Source organism: Pleurodeles waltl, chromosome 5 (assembly GCF_031143425.1).
Source record: "Pleurodeles waltl isolate 20211129_DDA chromosome 5, aPleWal1.hap1.20221129, whole genome shotgun sequence".
In the NCBI taxonomy this organism is placed as follows: domain Eukaryota; kingdom Metazoa; phylum Chordata; class Amphibia; order Caudata; family Salamandridae; genus Pleurodeles; species Pleurodeles waltl.
Genome location: NC_090444.1, coordinates 1,769,391,045 through 1,769,409,619, shown reverse-complemented (window position 1 = coordinate 1,769,409,619; position 18,575 = coordinate 1,769,391,045). Strand labels below are relative to the sequence as shown.

General features: G+C 45.2%; 1 protein-coding gene across 1 annotated transcript in view; it reads left to right on the top strand.

Moving 5' to 3' along the window:
• DNAH14 (dynein axonemal heavy chain 14) overlaps positions 1–18,575 on the top strand; it is a 923,784-nt gene that overhangs the window by 304,435 nt on the left and 600,774 nt on the right. Inside the window, exons 30-32 of the mRNA XM_069236199.1 lie at positions 1,331–1,384; positions 3,978–4,123; positions 11,634–11,702. Of these exons, the coding sequence (XP_069092300.1) occupies positions 1,331–1,384; positions 3,978–4,123; positions 11,634–11,702 (269 nt within the window). The remainder of the gene's footprint in view (positions 1–1,330; positions 1,385–3,977; positions 4,124–11,633; positions 11,703–18,575) is intronic.

Here is an 18,575-nt window from a genome sequence, read left to right as displayed (position 1 = left end):
CTACTGTAATCTACAGGTCAATATGGGCACGTTGAGTACCATAAATTGGGTAATAAAAACACCTGTTATTTACAGTACATAATGATTGGAGATATGTGGAATAAAACATCTCCTTTTCATTCTTCTTCTTCTTTTTCTTCTCCTTCTTCTTCCTAGTATTCTTCTCCACTCCTTCATATCACTGTTCTTCTCCTTATCCTATTTTTTTTTCTCCGCCTTTTTTCTCCTGTGCAACTGTCCTCCTCTTCTTCTTTTCTCTCTTATCCTTCTTTTTCTTAATCTTTCAATAAAAAACCAAGCTTGTATCCCTTTGATATATTCCTCCTGCCTAAACATACAGATTTTGCTGTTTCAACTAGTCGCTTCTTCCATTATAGCCCACCATATTTTTGGAGTTTTCAGTGCCATCCAAAATTTGATTAGCCATGGCAACTCCCTTCATGAAAAAGCCATCACTAAGCCCTCTGGATTCTTGTAGGTATTTTCCCACTTATGTCCTTTCAGAACAAGATTGCCTTAAAGAGAACTCATCTGCTAGCTCCTGTCCTTTTGGAGGACAGCATGCGTGAACATGCACACACGCAGATACATTCACACAACACATTTTTTCTGTATCTCTCCTTTTCTGCCTTTACCTTTCTCTTTTTCTCTCTCGCTCTCTTTCTATAAACCCAGTCCAGATGCTCAGGTTTCCACAAGAGGAAGGCCCATCTCTACCTAAGGACAACACAGTTCCTTACATCCAAACTGTGCCTTAGTCACTGATCCAGTATTCCACACTGTGATCTTTTACAGCATTTGTAAACGACCCCCAGCCCATACACAGATATAGGCCAAGGCCCATTGAACAAGTAGAATTGAGTAGCACCAGCCTCCATCATTTATACCCATTTCAGTGAACATATGTGAGTCTGTTGGTCCAGTAAGCCCTTGGTACCTCATCCGCCTTTAAATTTTGGATGCCTCAAAGAAGCCCACATGACTCCCCCCATCAATACCATTAGTGCATAACCCTTAGCTCTGGGGGCAGAGAAAACAAAGCCCTGATGGTCCAGTGAGTAATGAGGGATTTAGAGACTAGAAGGTGTGTTGGCAGAAGCTGTAAACATATGGCTTCATGTATGCGCGCTGTGACTGTGTGTATGCATGCACTATAAAAACAAAACAACAAATTGTCAATGCTTAGCCAATAATGCTTGCTCTCTTTAGGGCTTGGTTGTCAATTACCACACTGTGTAATAATTTATGGCTTCTTCTGGGAAACCCAGGAACAGTGATATTTTCATAATAATGAATGTAGGTTGACATTTTGCACTGATTCTGTTCACAGGCTCTTGGGAAACATTGTGTTGTCTTTAACTGCTCTGAAGGCCTGGACTACAAGGTAAGACTGACTAAGCAACATAATGTAACATTTTACTTCATGAATCTTGACAAAATAATAGTGTGCTCAATGAATCTCACAAACTGTTACATTGTGCTACTTATATACAGTAATTAGAACCAAGAACATGAGAAAAGCAAGCAACAGTGAGTGAAACTGCAAACAGTCAGACATCAGCAATGTGACTACTGATGCCAGGTTACAGTCAAAAACAATGTAATGGTACATTTAAGCATTTTACACAACGTTGCTAATAAAGTGTATGGGGCAAAGATGCCCAACTGGGGATTCATTTGAGCCAGTGGTTGAAGGTGGGGCCCACTCGCACTCATTTACAAAGACCAGAATATTAACAGCAACAAAGGAGAAACCAGGCATGAAAAGATCCTGCAATAGCAAGCAAAATAATGGAACAGAAAGTGTGAGGTGGTGGAAGAAAGAGGCATGAGGTGGAATCAAAACACAGAAGTTAAGACTTAAGAATATGAAACAAAAGCACAAATTGACAGCAACTTCTGTCTGTGACTCCACCTCCCTGACCTTCAGATGCCCACTCTCTTACTGCCCTGTGTGGACAGTTTTCCGCTTACGCAGCCTAGAATGAGGCTATGGCCCCTGCTACAGGTAACCAGGGAAATGAGTCAATGTTTCTCCACCCCTGGAATTATTGATACCCGGGGTATTGGTAACTCCAAGGCTGGGAAAAATATGTTGAGTTATAAGAGAGTGTCCACTAAGAAATAAGGAATTGTTGGTCGAATCTGTAATTGTGGGTCTGATTCCCCTGGTATTTTGGGACCATACTTATATCTAGAGATTGCGGCCTTTTTTAGTAAAAAGATGCACTAATAACTACTGTTATCAGCCTCGTCTGACTTAATTGACCACTCTTGAGGGCCTAAGAAGTAACTGTGAGTGGTATCCTTGTCAGGGCAGAGATCCTGTAGCGAGATCCTAATGTCTTCAGTAGCTGGTACTTCACCACCAGCCCTACCATTCAAGTCACAAAGGGTAGTATGTTATTGACAAGTTTTCATCTATACAAGGAATCTTTTAAGAGCACAGAAAGTTCCCACTCAGTGTAAATTGTTAGGATTCACCCATGTCTTGAATGTGAAGAGCTTTGACGAATTACAGACGTAATTAACTCAATATGCAGCTTTGGCAAAAAAAGTTCATCCACCTCCCCTCTGGGAAGTTACGGAGTGAGGAAAAAAGAGAGCCCCAAAATGCGATTTCCAAATGCAACTTTCCAATGGAAAATTGAACAACTAAGCAGCTGAAAAGGCTCAACAGATTACACCACATTTGGCAGAAAGCTAGAGCTTGGTCCAGAATGCATGCATTTTGTGATTTGGGGTAAATCTGCCGAGCATTTTTTTGAGAAATTAAGGTGAAGAAACTTTATATATAGCTGGACAGCTGGGTTCAAGGGTGGCTCGCGGGAGTCACACCATCACACAACTTAAAGGAATTGAATGATCTGATTGGCTCGGGGGTTCTTTTTTCTTATCGGCCACCTGGCTTCTGCAGAAGTGAAAAGCACCTGCGGACGCGTGCTCTCTGATTGGCTGGCTCCAACATGAAGAGAAATGTTGCAACTGCCATTTCAGGACAAGGGGACTTGGTTTTTGCGATTCGTGCCGGTGTCTCACAGAAGACAGCGTGTCCCCTTTACTCCTCCTGGAGTCGCAGGGGAGCGCATGGACTGCGCTACCTCCCATGAGAGTCTCGCAGGATCAGAATTTTTTTTTTTTTAAAAGGGGCAGGCCTGAGTGTGTGGTGGGTCACTTTGAAAAGGCAAAGGCTGTGTGCAGCAGGGGGAAAGCTGCTCACAGGGGTTAGACACAGGGCAAGGATGCAGGCCAGGCTCTGCGGCCATCCCCATGCCAGGCACAGTGCAAGACCATGTGTGGTGGTGAGATGGCCTTCCGTATGGTAATAAAATATTTCTTTGGGTTAAAAAAAAAAAACACTAGACATTCACTGAAAAAAACAAAGGTTAAAGTAACATTATAGTTGGATATATTAATAATATTTTAGTTTGCATTTTAAAAATCAGGAATTCACTGAAGAAAAATCAGAGGCTAAAGTGACCTAGCTAGGTATGATAATAACATGTTACTTTGCATTAAAGAAAAACTCAGAAATTTCACTGAAAAAAACAAAGGATAAAGTAATGTTCTAGTTATGTTAAAATGTCAGTTTAAAAGTAACGTTTAAAACTTAAGCACTGAAATTTGATAGTGATCTTAATTTCAAGTAACTATTACTCAAGTAGCAAATTATGTAACAGATCCTTCAAACCCATACTTATGCAGTAACTGACACAACTCATAGTCACATAAACCCAATGGCCCTCAGCATTATCCATTGTTTTATCAACAGTGTATTCAGGAAAAATAAAACCTAAACATAATTTCGATTAGTGCTCATTGTTAGCTCAGCTTTGAAAGAGAATGGCTTTTTCATGCTAACTCCCTGAAAATTAAAACTGTAATTACTGCCAAAGTTGCTTCTGTATTATTTACCTTCTTGGCATCCAGAGTTCTGAATATGTCCCATTGACCTTCTCCTGCGTTTGCTGTTTCAGATGATGGGTAAATTTTTCTCTGGAATGGCTCAGTCTGGAGCTTGGTGCTGTTTTGACGAGTTTAATCGCATTGACATGGAGGTGCTCTCTGTGATTGCTTCACAGATCCATACCATCAAGGCCGCAAAAGACAGTAATGCCATGAGGTTTGTGTTTGGTTGTATATTTTTATCAAATTGGGCAAAAAACCTTAATCCGCACATAAATACATTTATTTTTAAAAAGTTAGTTTTTCCTTTTTTTGTTCTCCCTGAGAGGCGAAAATAGTAGCTCTAGCTCTGTATTTATTGTCTTTTAAAGATATTTGCTTCCTTGAGTTCTCGTGCTAGATTGTGTCACATAATCAGGCTGTAGGGTGACTGGTGAGGCCGCACTGGGCGCGGACCTGGAGGGAGGCACTAACCTGGGAGGGTGGAGGGGCGCTGTTTCTAGCAATAACGTACAATTTAAAAACACCTGCTGCAGAGTTTCTTGTGCGTCCAGCTATCAGGCAGCAATAAAAATGGAAAGATAACTATCTAGTAGATGTAGCTCCCCCGCTAGGGCGGAGGAGCGTCACACACCCCCAGCAAACCTTTCCCTAAACAACGATAATAAAAAACATATTATAATAGTTTTTTAGTAAAAGGGGCGGGGCCATGGGTTGTGACACACACTAAGGGGGAGTACATAGCACTCTCCTTCATTGCACATGTATGTTTGGCCGGCCATCTCGGGCCGGCCAAACACATATGCACATAAGGCTCTCTCCAGCCCGGCACTGTATTGCCGGGCTGGAGAGATCAGGCACAGGCTCCCAATCTACCTGGGAGTGCCCTGGCTGGGCGCTCCCAGCCAATCCTAACACTGCTCTGAGCAGCATCAGGATTGTCCTCAGGGCAGGACTCAGGATATTGCTGAGAATCATGGAACGGGGAAGGCCAATTAGATGATTGGGATGCTAGGAATTAGGGGGAATATGGTGGATTTGTTCCAGTTGATGGTAATCTCCGGCTGAGACTTGAAAAGAATGAACTCCCTTATAACTGGGCTAAGGGTTCTGACTGCTTCACAGAGATGTAGAGTTATGTTGTCCACATAGAGGGACTCAATTAATTTACATGGGGTAAATAAAAATAGGCCTTGGTTAGTATGCCTCTGTGGTATTGCACAAGCCAGGGGCTCCAATGCGAGCACATACAAAAGTGTGGGTAGCCGGCCATCTTGCCGGGTGCCCCTTTCAATTGGGAGGGTCGATGACAGTAAGCTGTTTAGTTGAATCCTTGCCCAGGGTTTATTGTACAGTAACTTGACTTGGGTAATGAATCTACTAGGAAATCCCATTGTGAATAGGGCTGCAAATAGATAGGTCCATGCCAAAGAATCGGACGCTTAAGTGACGCCCAGAAAAAACTGCTGCTGCCTTCAGGTACAGATTTAACTTGGTGCATGATTACAAACAGGGTTCAAAGGTTGTGTGAAGTTGATTGCCCCATTATAAATCCTACACTAAAGCTGGGAGTGTTGGTAATAACTGGTTAGCGAGCACTTTGGCAAGGATTTTAACACCTATGTTGAGTGGCGACAAACGGGCAGTAGGAGTCACACTGTGGAAGGGGCTTGCCAGCTTTTATAGAGCTATTATCACAGCCTAGCCGTGGTGAGAGTGCACCATTCGCTAGTGCTTCATTATACCCCTGCAATAGACAGGGGTGCGGGGGCTAGAATCTGAGAGTAACATTCCATATGATCCCATCACTCCGAGGGGCCTTGGATGTAGGGAGACTTGAGAACACAGTAGTGATCTCTTCTAGCATGATGTGTGTTGAGGAATTGCCTTTGCAAGCCCTCCAACCGTGCAAGGGCAATGCAATCGAAATAAGTGGAATAGCTAGTTGGATGCTGAGCGATGCAGGAAGTGTACAGGTTGGAGTAATACTAGACAAACTATTCTAATATGTCCTCTGCTTCATACAGAACCTTTCCGTCAAACTTCTCAATGTGAAGGATTTCCTTCGGTTGCCAACGTTCTGCTTGGATGCTCAGCCTTACCATATGTCCTGGCATTAGTGAGTCTGTGTGCGTGTTGCACTTCCTTTGCGACCACCTCCATGAACTTGTCCAGGTTAACTCGCAGCTCCGCAAGCGTCTGGGTGGATCTGCCGGTACTCCTCAAGTAGTTAGATTTCAGCTTGTAGACCAGCGGTTCATAACCTGTGGTCTAGGGAGCCCTAGAGGTCGGCAAAGTCTACTCAGGGGGTCACGATTGCTTAGAAAATTAATTAAAATCAACTAACCCATCAAGGTGCATGATATTCCCCAATGCTTGTGTGGCTGTATTGCGTGTGAGGCTGGCAACGTTGGAGCAGTGTGTTTGTTTGTTAAGTACAAAACTGAAGTGTCCCCCAATAGAATCATCCTAGGGGATAGTAGGGAGCATTCTCCGCAGATTAACTCATCTATATTGCGTCCAAACGTGTTTGATTGTGAATTGTTTACCGTATGTGAGGGCTTATACGATATACAAGTACTTCATGCAAAACACTTTACCAACATCATAGGATCTGATTTAGAGTTTGTCTGATGGGTTACTCCGTCAAAAACATGACTGGTATCCTGCCTGCCTTATTACAAGTGCCTTAGAATATAATGCACTTGTAATAATCTGAATGGGATACCCGTCATGTTTGCGACAGAGAACTCATCCACCAAACTCTCAATCAATCCCATAGTTATTATACATAAATGTACATGCAACTGACTCATGACTGCAGGCGTTTTCATGTTGCCCATTATGATCTACTAAGGTGCCCAGTGCAACTAGGAAATATGTCAGAATGAGGCTTCTTCTTCTAGCATTATTACACTTTACTATAATGATACTATTCTATAATAAAACGCGGCTTGGCAAATCCAGTAGTCCTGAGTTCAGGTACTAATGCACACACCAAAGCCAAACACATGAGAGGAAGCCAGCAGGAGAAGACAGAGAAGGCTACGTTGTAGAGGAGCTCATCGTGAAGTTCAATTTAAGCACTCTAATGGATGCGGCAAGATACATCTATACAGCCAATAGCATTATGTGAGGGATGATTACTCCGCTGGGCTGAGCCAAAACGTGACTGCCAAAGTCTTGAGCCAAAGGCTGAAAGAGAGTGATCAAAGAAAGCCAGTGCCTGAAAGCAGTGGGCCCACAACCCACTCTATATTGTTAGCAATAGGCCTGTTTGAAAGCAGCACTGTCACAACACAGACCTACAAATAGGAAACCAGCACCAGGACCCCATTTCAGAATTCCTCCATTGCACCTGCACTAGAAGCAAAACTTCAAAATGTGAATCAGATTAGACTTCAATTTCAGTAATTCTCTAAACTATGTACCACGTAGAACTCCACTATGGTAACAGCAGGAACAACCTAGCAGGTGGAGGGGTGGGAGAGGCAAAGGGGCAGGGTAGCTTCTAGGAACAAGAATGATGTGAGAAGATTGACAAAGGTAGCAAAAAGTGAGACTTCCACTCAGGATTGTCTTGCTATTTCTAAATAGCAAATTAAAGTGTATCTCTACTCTCCCACAGGCGCTCACATTCCATACAAGGTCAGACAGTGACTTTAAGGCATAACTCTATCAATACCCCACTGTCACTGTCCCATGTCTGACTCCAGCCTTTATAGCCTCTAAGAATGAGCATGCTGCCTCGAGTGGATAGGATGTTTTGCCCTCCCACAGCAACTTCAAGTGTGCAGGATCCCTGAGCAAAGACTTGACACCCAAATAGTAAACGCTCCTTCCTGAAGTTCCTTTCCATCTCATTTGTGTGCTAACACTGAGATGAGGAAAGAGGAGAACAATCACAGGCCAACAGATTGTCATAGGGCTGCCGTCTTGCTGAGAGTCAGGTCTCATAAAGCAGGGTAGTGAGGGGGAAAGGTATAGCACCACCACAGTCATCATTCAAGGTGCCATGGAACTGAGATGGGCACCAGTATGTTCTCTTCAGCAATCAATCAAACAGGGTTTGTAAAGTGTGGTTTATCACCCGACAGGGTACCCAGCGCTTCCAGGAGGCTCATTCAAACAGCCAGGTCTTGAGGGTCCTTTGGAATTCCGGAAGTGAGGTGATGGTCCAGAGTTGCGTGGGGTGTTGGTCCGGAGTGGCGTTAGGCACCTGCACAAAAACATGGAGAAAATCAAGGAGAAAGTGGTGAAACAAGGGGAAAGCAAGGAGAAAGCAGTGAGAAGGAGCGAAAAGTAAGGAGAAGACACTCAAAAAATGGGAGAAAAGCAAGAAGAGCTCAGGAGCAAGACGGATGCAGCAGCACTGGGAGAGCTGGGCCTGGGCCCAACTCTCCTGGAACAGCCAGGAGCCAGCTGCTGCTAAAAAAAAGATTGCATCTCCTTCGGCGGGGAACCCAACCTAGCATTGGCCTCTTTCTACACTTTTCCAACACTTCCACCATGGCATCCAGTAGCCCTACCCTAGAAGTCTGACTTCTCGGTCACCTTCATGTCCATACTGTGCTGCTGATGGAGCCTCTCCCCGAGACTCTTTTCTCCGTGCATTCCAGCCATGTCTCCACCACCCTTGTAGTTTTTGCCACTTTTGGAGTATTGTTTCCGTGGTCGCTATCACTTCCCTCTGTTCCTCCATTATACCTTCCATAGCGGTCTCTTGTCCACCTTCCTCCAGCATTCTGTTCTTATAGGCCTCTGGTTGGAAAAAGTCAATTTCTCTCTCCTACTATGATTGCCAGACATGACTGCTGATGGGTCTTAAGCCACTGTTGTCACTTAGCAGCTAGCCCTCACCAGACCCAGTTACGCTGATGCCCTCCTATAGTTGCCACGTTGCCTGTGTTGACTGTAGGATCAAGGGCATTCCGCTGCACCCACGAACCTCCTGCCCCACTCCTCTCACCAGGAAGGATTAGTACATCAGGTGTTCCACTCATGAAGAGCCAACACTTCTGAAAGACCACATCAATATATGATTTATTTGAGCACCTGGGATTAGCATGATGTTAAATTTTGTGTCTAGGGTTAACGAGTTGCCGGTAGAGCCTGAAGTAGTGTTTATCATGCTATAAACATATCACGGTATAACATTCTATTTTTTATGCTCTTCTTTCTAATATACATCAAATTTTGTAATGGTTTTAATAATTTTACAAATAAACTGGCTTCCACCACTGTCAGTCTAATGTAATTTCTTGTGTAGCACTTTTTAACTGTCTCACTACTTGGACCATATCACATAAAATTAGCAATAGATGTGCTAATTCAAGACACGGTCTCTGCCACAGTTTTGGGCTGACTCATGTCTCAAATGGTTGAAGAGCTGGTGCAGCGCTGTTTTACCACCTTAGACCGTGGTAAATGGTTGCTTGCCACAAGAAGTTTAAAAGCATTTTATTTTCTGGCTGGAAAGATGTAGCAGTTTTTTATCTGTGTTCAGTCAACATCCGAACAAAACAGGATAACATACACAAAGTAACATACCTACACAATTAAAACGGAACAGGGCATCAGGGGCAGCTCCTCCATTAGAGTGGAGGAGCGATGCCTTCCTCCACCACAGAGCACTCCCCTCAGAGTGCATCTGTGTTTGGCCGACCGTCTGGGGCCGGACAAACATACATGCACAGTAGGCTCTCCAGCCCGGCACTGTGTTGCCGGGCTGGAGGGAGCCTGCACAGGCTCCCAGCCAATCCTCATGCTACTTTGAGCAGCATCAGGATTGGCCACAGGGCAGGCTGGGAACCTCTGCCTGGAGCGACGAGGGACAGAGGGGCGGTGCAGCGGCAACGGAGGAGGTAAGTTTTTTATTTTTTTATTTTTTAGTATTAAATCCCCCCACCCCCACACGCACCGCACCAACCCCGCCCCTTTAGAGGTCAGCGAGCCGCTACTGGTAGGCTCCCTCCAGCCCAGCAACACAGTTGCCGGGCTGGAGAGAGCATGCACAGGCTCCCAGTCTGCCTGGGTGCACCCTGGCTGCGCGGTCCCAGCCAATCCTGACGCTACTCTGAGCAGCGTCAGGATTGGTCGCAGGGCAGGCTGGGAGCCTGTGCCTGCAACAGAGGAGCGTATAGAGTGGTGCGGCGGCGGCGATTGAGGTAAGTGTTTTTTTTATTATTATCAATTTGATGTTTAATTCTCTCCCCACGTGCGCTGCACCGCCCCTTCTGCGCACCACGAGCCCCAACTGCAGTGCATAACAAAACAGTCACATGAGAATACAATACAATCACAGAACAACACAATATTATTACTTTGGAATAATGCAGCACAAAAGCATAGCAGCACAAAACAGTATACATCACCATCACAACAAAATGCCACTCAACAAATATGCACAAACATTCTTGTCCCACATCACCACCTCCAAGAACCTGCTTTCAGCATATGCTGCCACTGAGCTAGCTGCTATTAAATCTTCATTTGGTCTCTGACTGCTATCACTTTTATACTTATGCCTCCAAAACCTTTATTTCCTTTTCTACCGGCTGCATAATATTGTTCATAAGAGCCTCTGCTGCTCATGTGGGTGACGTCTCACTTCACCTGAGTCCTTCCCCCTGCCTCTTAATAGTTACGCTGCGTATCTTCCCCTCTCTCCCTCTGCACTGTGTGTGTTATCTTTGATTCCTCTCTCACCCCTTCTGCTCAAACCTCCTTTATACCTTGCCTTTTATTTTTCAATTACACATTATATTTAAAAAAAATCCTCTTCTGACCTTTCAAGTCTCTCTTGTCCTCTTCATTCTAGAGCAGTGTGTTATTGGCCCCCTTTATTCTGTCTTCTCTTTCATCTTCTGTATGCAGTTCATATCTTGCCTTCCCTTCGTTCACTTGCACTCTTCATTGCTAATTAATAAGCTTTCCATGTGAGTATCTGTGTGTTACTTCGGGCTGGGGTGTGTCTTACTCCTGGCTGAGGCGCGTCTAACCCTTGACTCTCTATGGGTAACACACACTTATCCACAGACAGAATGTTTCATGATTCATAAAGCTTCTCTCCTTGAGTGATCATGTCTTAACTGCTGGAAATACACGAGTAAGTCATCACACCTAACCTTGGAGTAAGACACCACTGCTCACATAAATTACCTTGTGAACCTGGTCTGGAATTTCATTACTAACTCGCAGATAAGTCAGAAAAAAAGCAGAAGTACTCATAGAAACTTTGTGAATTGGGCAATGTGCCTTCTCGATTGCTTTTCCCTCTCACACGTCTACGCCGTGGTGCATGTCCACCTCTCTTTACACTGCAGAGTATCATGTACCCCATGCTTCTCGGTGGACCTTTTGAATAACTGGTCCAACCATGTTGAAGGTGGTTTGGTGTACTGTCATAGGGATATTTTGTTGTTCTCCTTGACTACCAGAATCAGACCTGCCACACCCATCAACGAAAGAGTCACAACTAACTTAAGATGCACAAATGTAGTGAATACAACTTTTCATAGAGTTCAATTTTCTACTGGCAATAATGTGGCTAAAACTTTATTAAAAGAAGAAATAAATGCAAACTCATCTTGCTTATGTTTTTGTAGAAACGGTGGTTATCTTTCCATTTGTACATGGGCTGTCACGGATGGTGGTTTTATTTTGGTATTGTCAAAAGCTTATTTCTGTGCAATTCTTCTGAAATGAAGTTCTCATTTTCCCCCTAGGTTTCTGTTTGAAGGAAGAGAAATCCGTCTGAATATGTCCTGTGGAGTTTTTATAACTATGAATCCGGGGTAGGTGGCTTTACATCTCTGCTTATTTAAACACACAAATAGCTGTGACATTCTGTGTCTTGCATAATTCAGGTATACCTCTCCTGCCTCCAGAAGTGACAGAATTGGCACTCAGTTCTATTCTGGGAATTGTTAATATATTTATCAATCTGAATTTCTAACGCCATCAAGATGTTCAGAGAAGACCAACATGTTGAGTGTGTTATTTATTTGGCCTCAATGAGATTCACTAATATAATTTGATGAATTTGTTTTACATTTATTTCTGTCTGTTTCCAGCACGATATGTCATTCACTTGGGCAATGTGAATACCTGTTCAGAGTGCTGGATTTAATTCTTGCAGTAAGAATGCTCCGTACTGGCAACAATGCGGTCCGCCTGGCTGATTTAGGGCAGATGAACCTTGTTTAATCACAATGGAGATGAAACAGAGGAGACTTCTCTGTCTCCATTATGATTAAACGCCTCTGATGGCCTCTGGAGTAAGGGCTGTCGGAGGCAGACCTGTAATATCGCCAATCTGATTTAGAGGACTCCTATGAGGATGGGAGGAGTCCCTTTTTTATTTTCAAAAAGAAAATTGCGCTTTGTGATTTCTTTTTGAAAAAATACTGTTTGGTGAAAGGCTCTGTCGAGCATTGATAGGACCCGTCATGACAGTCCAGGTGCACATATAGTATAGCACAGACAGCACAGAGACACAGATACACCATACAGCAGTGACCCTTAACCTTTTGACTTCTGTGGACCCCGACTTAATCATTACTGGAAACTGGGTTCCCCCACTGTGTCACTGGAACCCGGGGACCCCCCTGAGTCATTAACTAGAAACCGAGGTCCCCCAGCCTAAACTTCAATGAGTTCAACAGCAAAACAACACACAAAAATAGAAACAAGCATCAAACAAATACGCAAATGATGAAATATTTGATTTAATTCACAAAAAACTATAAACTTCCAATAACAATTTTAATAGGAAGATTGGAGCATTTCTATATTCAGTTTAGGCCACTGATAGTCCATACTGTATTCTGTTTGATGCGTTTGCATTGCTCCCACAAATCAACCTTAGGACACTAACTTAAATTTTGAGCCCCCAATTTCAAACTTTCTCACATTTACAGAGCCACATCATATTTTCAGTTCACATTTACGTTCTTTATGTATATGCACTTTATTATTCTGTTAATATTATTTCATGTTGTGAGCAGTCGCGGACGCACTGAGTAGGCTTTGCAGATCCCTTGGGGCCCCTAGACCACAAGTTAAGAGTCACTGGCACAGAGCATACAGACAGACAAGCAGCATAGACACGGGGCAGTTCAGACAGGGTGCAGTGCACATGCACAGATACCCCAGATGCTCACCCGCCATATCCTCACATCCAGAATGATAGGGGCTATTGAAGACCAGGAGATCAGCTTCAGCAGCGACTGAGTGTTCATGCCTCAGATTGAAACCTACAGCAGGAAACACATGAATGGACCACCCTTCCTCTTCTTACTAAGGTACACACCAAGCAGCTTATTGTGACCAATTAAATCAAGCCAGCTAGAGAATGATATGAAGTGCAAGGTGTTCTCAATGGGACATATTGGAAACTGGATTTCAACAGTGGAAACCTCCAAGTATATTGTTTCCCCCCCATTTAGTTTTTTGTGTTGGGCTTCTTGAATTCTGACCTCTGATGTTGGCTGAGGCCTAATAAATAAACAGAGCTCTGTCACATGTCCTCTTCAATATTGGCGCCCCTTGGTTCTCGCACTGCATCTCCGGCTACTGTGGGACGGCCTTACTGCCTGTTCAGGTCTCAAGCAGATACTAGGGTATCATTTCATACCAGTATGTAGTTCATTTTAAGGCAACAGCGGAAGTGCATTTCACCCTGCCTGTTGCATCTGGCTCATATATGGAATTGTGGAATAGTATATTTGTCCCCATAATCCAAAGTGAATGTCATGCAGCTTACAAAGTTACAATTATTCCTGACTGCATGCCGATCCTTGAACAAACAGGGTTTTGCACAGGGGATCAGACTAATCCATGCTACTTGTAATTGGGGCCCATATGTCTAAAGTCAAGCCTCCTTGTTAAATGGTATTTGAATCCCAAAATGAAGTACCTATGTTACTGGCCTAATGTACTGCAAAATATCCCTAAAGTCCTAAATATGTAAAGGGGAGAGCAGTTTTTCTGTCTTTAAGTCGTAGTGTATGTAGAAATCTGCCTCTTTATATGATATACCAAAATGAGGTATACCGTGCAAAGAGTCCAGGAGTTTTCTTATAAGTGAACAGGTGCTTGCTCTAGCAATCCAAAGGTGCTCTCTTAAGGGATAGTGTAGTCGAGCAGCCTTCGGGTTATCAGAGAGGAGTGTTAGACATTTGCTGCATGCACACAGTCAATAAATGATACAACTCAGTAGGGAGACCCACGCCATTTTATAACAATAACGCATCTTTATATAATTTTAGGCACCTGGATTATCACAGTCAGGTAAGTACATTTTAAGTTATGAATTTTCACGGGTTTGAAAACTCAACACAGTGCAATTTCTGAAGCGGTAATGTCATCCTATGGAGGAAAGGCATATACTGCATACAGGTACTTTACAGCAACTTACAGGACAAAACTTCCGGACTTAAGGTGCGTATGGGGCAAGGTCCACAGCAGCACCAACAGGTCACTTTAGGAGGCAGTGAAGTGTAGTGGTGCTTTTCAGTGTTGGGTGCCCCAATGTTATCCTCTAGGGAACGGTTTGATTAGAAAGATTGGGGACCAGGCTCCGGTCTCTTGATGCTCAGGGGCGTAGACACCTTTGGTCCTCTTCTTCTTGGGCCGGGGCAGGTTGGTGCAGAGGTGTCCTGAGGCGTCTTGGTTTTTGTCACCAAGTCACTTACCATAGAGGAGGGGCCTGCACAAAAAGGCTGCCAGTGGCGTTGGGAAGCCCACAGTTGGCAAACCCAATGTGAGCTTTGTTTCTTAAGGGTTGGGGGACCACACTGGCACCATTGGCTCACTTCAACTCTGGCTGGGGCACGGGTGAAGTGGTGCTTTCCGGTGTTGGGTTTTGGCAGTCCGGAGTCCTCGCAGTTCTTCTGGGGTGCCTGCGGGATGCAGGGGAGCAGCTCTGCTACTCCACTGGAGTTCTTGGGTCTTGGTTGAAGGCTGACAGTCCTCCTAGGCTTTTGGAGGCACAGGCAGTTGCATGACAAGTCATCTTTGGCGCAAATGTCGAGGGCAGAAGGCAGGCCGGTGGGGCTGGGGCCAAGTCAGATGCTGGTCTTCTATTCTTGCTTTTACGACTCTTCAGGGTCCTTCTTCTTCTTTCAGGTCAGCAGGATCTGATTTTCTGGTGGCCCAGGTGCTCCCCTAAATACTGAATTTAAGGGTGTTAGGGGTGTGGAGGGAAGTATCCAATGGTCTAGTTACCCTGGGGTCACTACGCCCCCTATATGACCATTTCTATGCAAAGTGGGCATAACCCTCTCTCAGAGTTCCTGGGGCTGCCATCACCAAGATGGCAGACTTTCACATTTCGTCTCCACATCAGGTAGCTCACCTTAAGGGTTGAACTGGCCTGAAGGTGGACACGCCTCTCTGGATACTAATTTTCCTTTCTGTCCAGGTGCCAAATGGGCCCTGGGTCTGGGGGGTCGGCATCTCCTCACTTCTGAGGGAAGCCAGATTTGCATACCAAAGGTGGTGGGCTCTTTGAAGCCCTCTGCCTTGGAATGCAGATTCGCAGGTCGTCCTTTTGGAAGGGGTGTGTAACACACCTGCCAGAGAAGGCTCTGTTCCTGACCACCCGAGAGCGGAGGCTCTCACCATTGGGGGTCAGAAACTTGTCTGTTGGTGGCAGGCTGGTTAACACCAGTCAGCCAGCACACTAGTAGCTGGTAGTTTTTTCAGGGGACACCTCTGAGGTGCTCTCTGTTTGCATGTATTAATAAATCACTGGAATCAATGAGGGTTTATTAATACGATATGTTTGATACCAAAAATCCCTAGTTTCAATGAAGCCATCATGTAGCTGGGGAACTCTTATTGACCAGTGTCCAGAACATGTACTTAAAAAGGCTTCCCTGATCACTTACTATGTCAAAGAATCAGCAAAGACATATTAGGGGCATGTCCCTGCCTTAGACCTGTAAGGCCCGCTGTAGGGGTGGCTTACCTATATTGCATGCAGTGTTAGTGGGCATGGCACACAAGCTGTTTGCCATGTTTTGTTTTCACTTTTGGCTGCACCAAGACACGCAGCCTGCATGAGCTAGATGAGGAGTCCCAGAGGGTGGCATAATAAATGCTGCAGCCCTAGGGGACTCTCTACCGTGCCCATGCCCTAGGCTCCTGTGGTACCATTTACTGAGGACTTACAGGGGTGCCAAAGGTATTGCCAATTTGGGAAAGATTGTACAGTTTTAGGAAAAGAACACTGTCACTCGGGCCCTGGTTAGCGGGAACATAGTGAACTTCAGTCAAAGTTGCATCAAATATCAGGCAAAAAGTGGACAGACAACTGCAACAAAAACCCAGTCTCCTACAGTGTAGAATTCTATGTGGTGGGTGTTCTCCTTTTTACTCCTGAAGCGTGGAGTTCCATTGGAGTCAGTTATATCTTGGCCTGGATGAGGGAATGTCACACTCAGACAGGCTGTAATAAATTTATCTTTCTTCAACTTAAATGTGGTATTATTTGGTATCTTCACCACATTTTGGTGGTGAGGAGCCAGCCATACAGTTTGTCAAGTAAACGGTGGACCCGCTATATGCCCTGTTCCCATTCAAGTCACAAAGGTTAAGGTGACTTGTTGGATTTGTGCTTTTTTGAGATTGTGGAGATCGAGGTAATGGGACAGGAATGCAGGGGCGGCCCCCTCCTTGAGAGCGGAGGATCGTCGTCCCACTTAAAAAATGCCCCCAGAACAGAACAATAAAATGGTAATAAACTTTATTTATTACCATTTTATTTTTCAGCAACCCGTCCTGAACCGAGTGTCAGGAGGAGGTAGGCAACATGCTTATGAGTGGTGCACTCGTTTAAAGTGTGCATGTCCCTTTGGCTGGCCACATGTGACGGACAGCCTGACAGGCGCACTTTAAACTTCTCTAGAAGTTAGAGAAAGCACAGGCCTCCAGCACTCTTGTGAGTGCTGGGAGAGGCCGCTCCTACCAATCCTGTTGCTGCTTTCATGCTGATTTACCAGCATGAAAGCAGCGCCATGATTGGCTTGTGCAGTTTCCTTGGTCCCGTCGCATGTTGGACGACGAGAGGGAAGGAGGACGTTCCAAGAAAAATGCCTTTTTTTATTTTACTAGTTTTGTAACCCCCACTCCCATTCCCCCCCCATTGTGAATACGAGCCAGTTGCCACTGCACCTTGTGTGGGGTGGCCCGCCAGACATTGCAGTGCCGGTCTGATGAGGAGATCACCCAATGATGATGCTTAGCATCCTAGTGGATGCTTGAGGGCTCTCCTAATAATACTGACTCTTCCTCTCCCTGCATGTATATGTATTGGAACAGTGTACTATTTCTATTTTATATATCTAGGTCTCGGGAGACCGTACACTGGACCACAATTCTCCCAGTCCCTCTCTTTTTTCGTTAAAAGACCTAGGGCCAGAAGTATGAAGCATTTTCCACGTCGCAAACGGCGAATCGGGCCGTTTGCGATGTGGAAAATGCTATTTGGGATGTACAGACCCATTTTTGCGATTCGATAATCTATTTATTGAATCGCAAAAAGGGTTTGCGAGTCGCAATTCGGAAGGGGTGTTTCCTTCCTAATTGCGAGTCGCAGTCCCATGTGTGATTGTTTTGTGACCGCGAATGCGGTCGCTAAACAATCCCATGGGACCCCTTCCCCTTTGTGAATGGCAGCGGAAATATTTTTTCGGAGTAGGCAGTGGTCCGACGGACGGACCACTGCCTGTTCTGGAAAAAATGAAAAGAAGACTTTTCATTTTTTGTTTTTGAAATGCATCTTGTTTTCCTTTAAGGAAAACAGGCTGCATTAAAATAAAAAAAATAAAAACCTGCTTTATTTAAAAGCAGTCAAACATGGTGGTCTGCTGTCTCCAGCAGGCCACCATCCCTGTGAGGGCAGCCATTCACAATGGCGGCTCGGAGGTCGACACCAGTTAGCGTGACTCCTAGGAGGTCTCGGTCCTGATCAAGAACAAGTTCGCAGAACAGCTCCAGTAGCCTCAAGTCCTCTTCCTCACACTTGAGGTCCTCGGGACCCTCGGGGAAGAGGCAGAAGAAGAAGTCTAAGTGGACTTGGCCTGTCTGTCAGCCAACGTGACGCGTGAGGAACATCGGCGTTTCAAGCACGGTTCTGCAGAGCCATTGGCAGGTCCGATTCCGCGCCTCTTCTGTTTCCAGGAGCTGGAGCGACCCTTGCACAAATCAAAGACTTCTACAAGGCCATGCGCCATGTATTCGAGTGGGCCGACCCCTCCGGAGCACTTTCAGGTCCTGTGGGGTCAAAGGAGTCTCCATCAGGTTCCACACCGGTGGTTTTGGCCTCGGCTCCAATGGGGTCTCACAGACCCGACCTGGCATCCGGACCGGCACCAGTTGTGCTAATTAGACCTTCTCCAGCACAGGTCCTGACGCCAATGCCTCTGGGGCCATCGGCGCCCACCGGCGGCCCCAGCCCCATTCTCGTCCCTAATGACTCAGTCAGAACGGCGTTGATCAAAGGCGATTCCGGCACTGGTAGGGCCCATTGGTCCTAGATCATTGCCTGAGCATTTTTTTGAGCAGCCAGGCATAGGGGAAGAATGGGAGGGGTCACTTGACCCTATAGAATACCAGTTACAGACCCCAACTTCATTGGACTGGTATGAGGATCTAGGAGACTG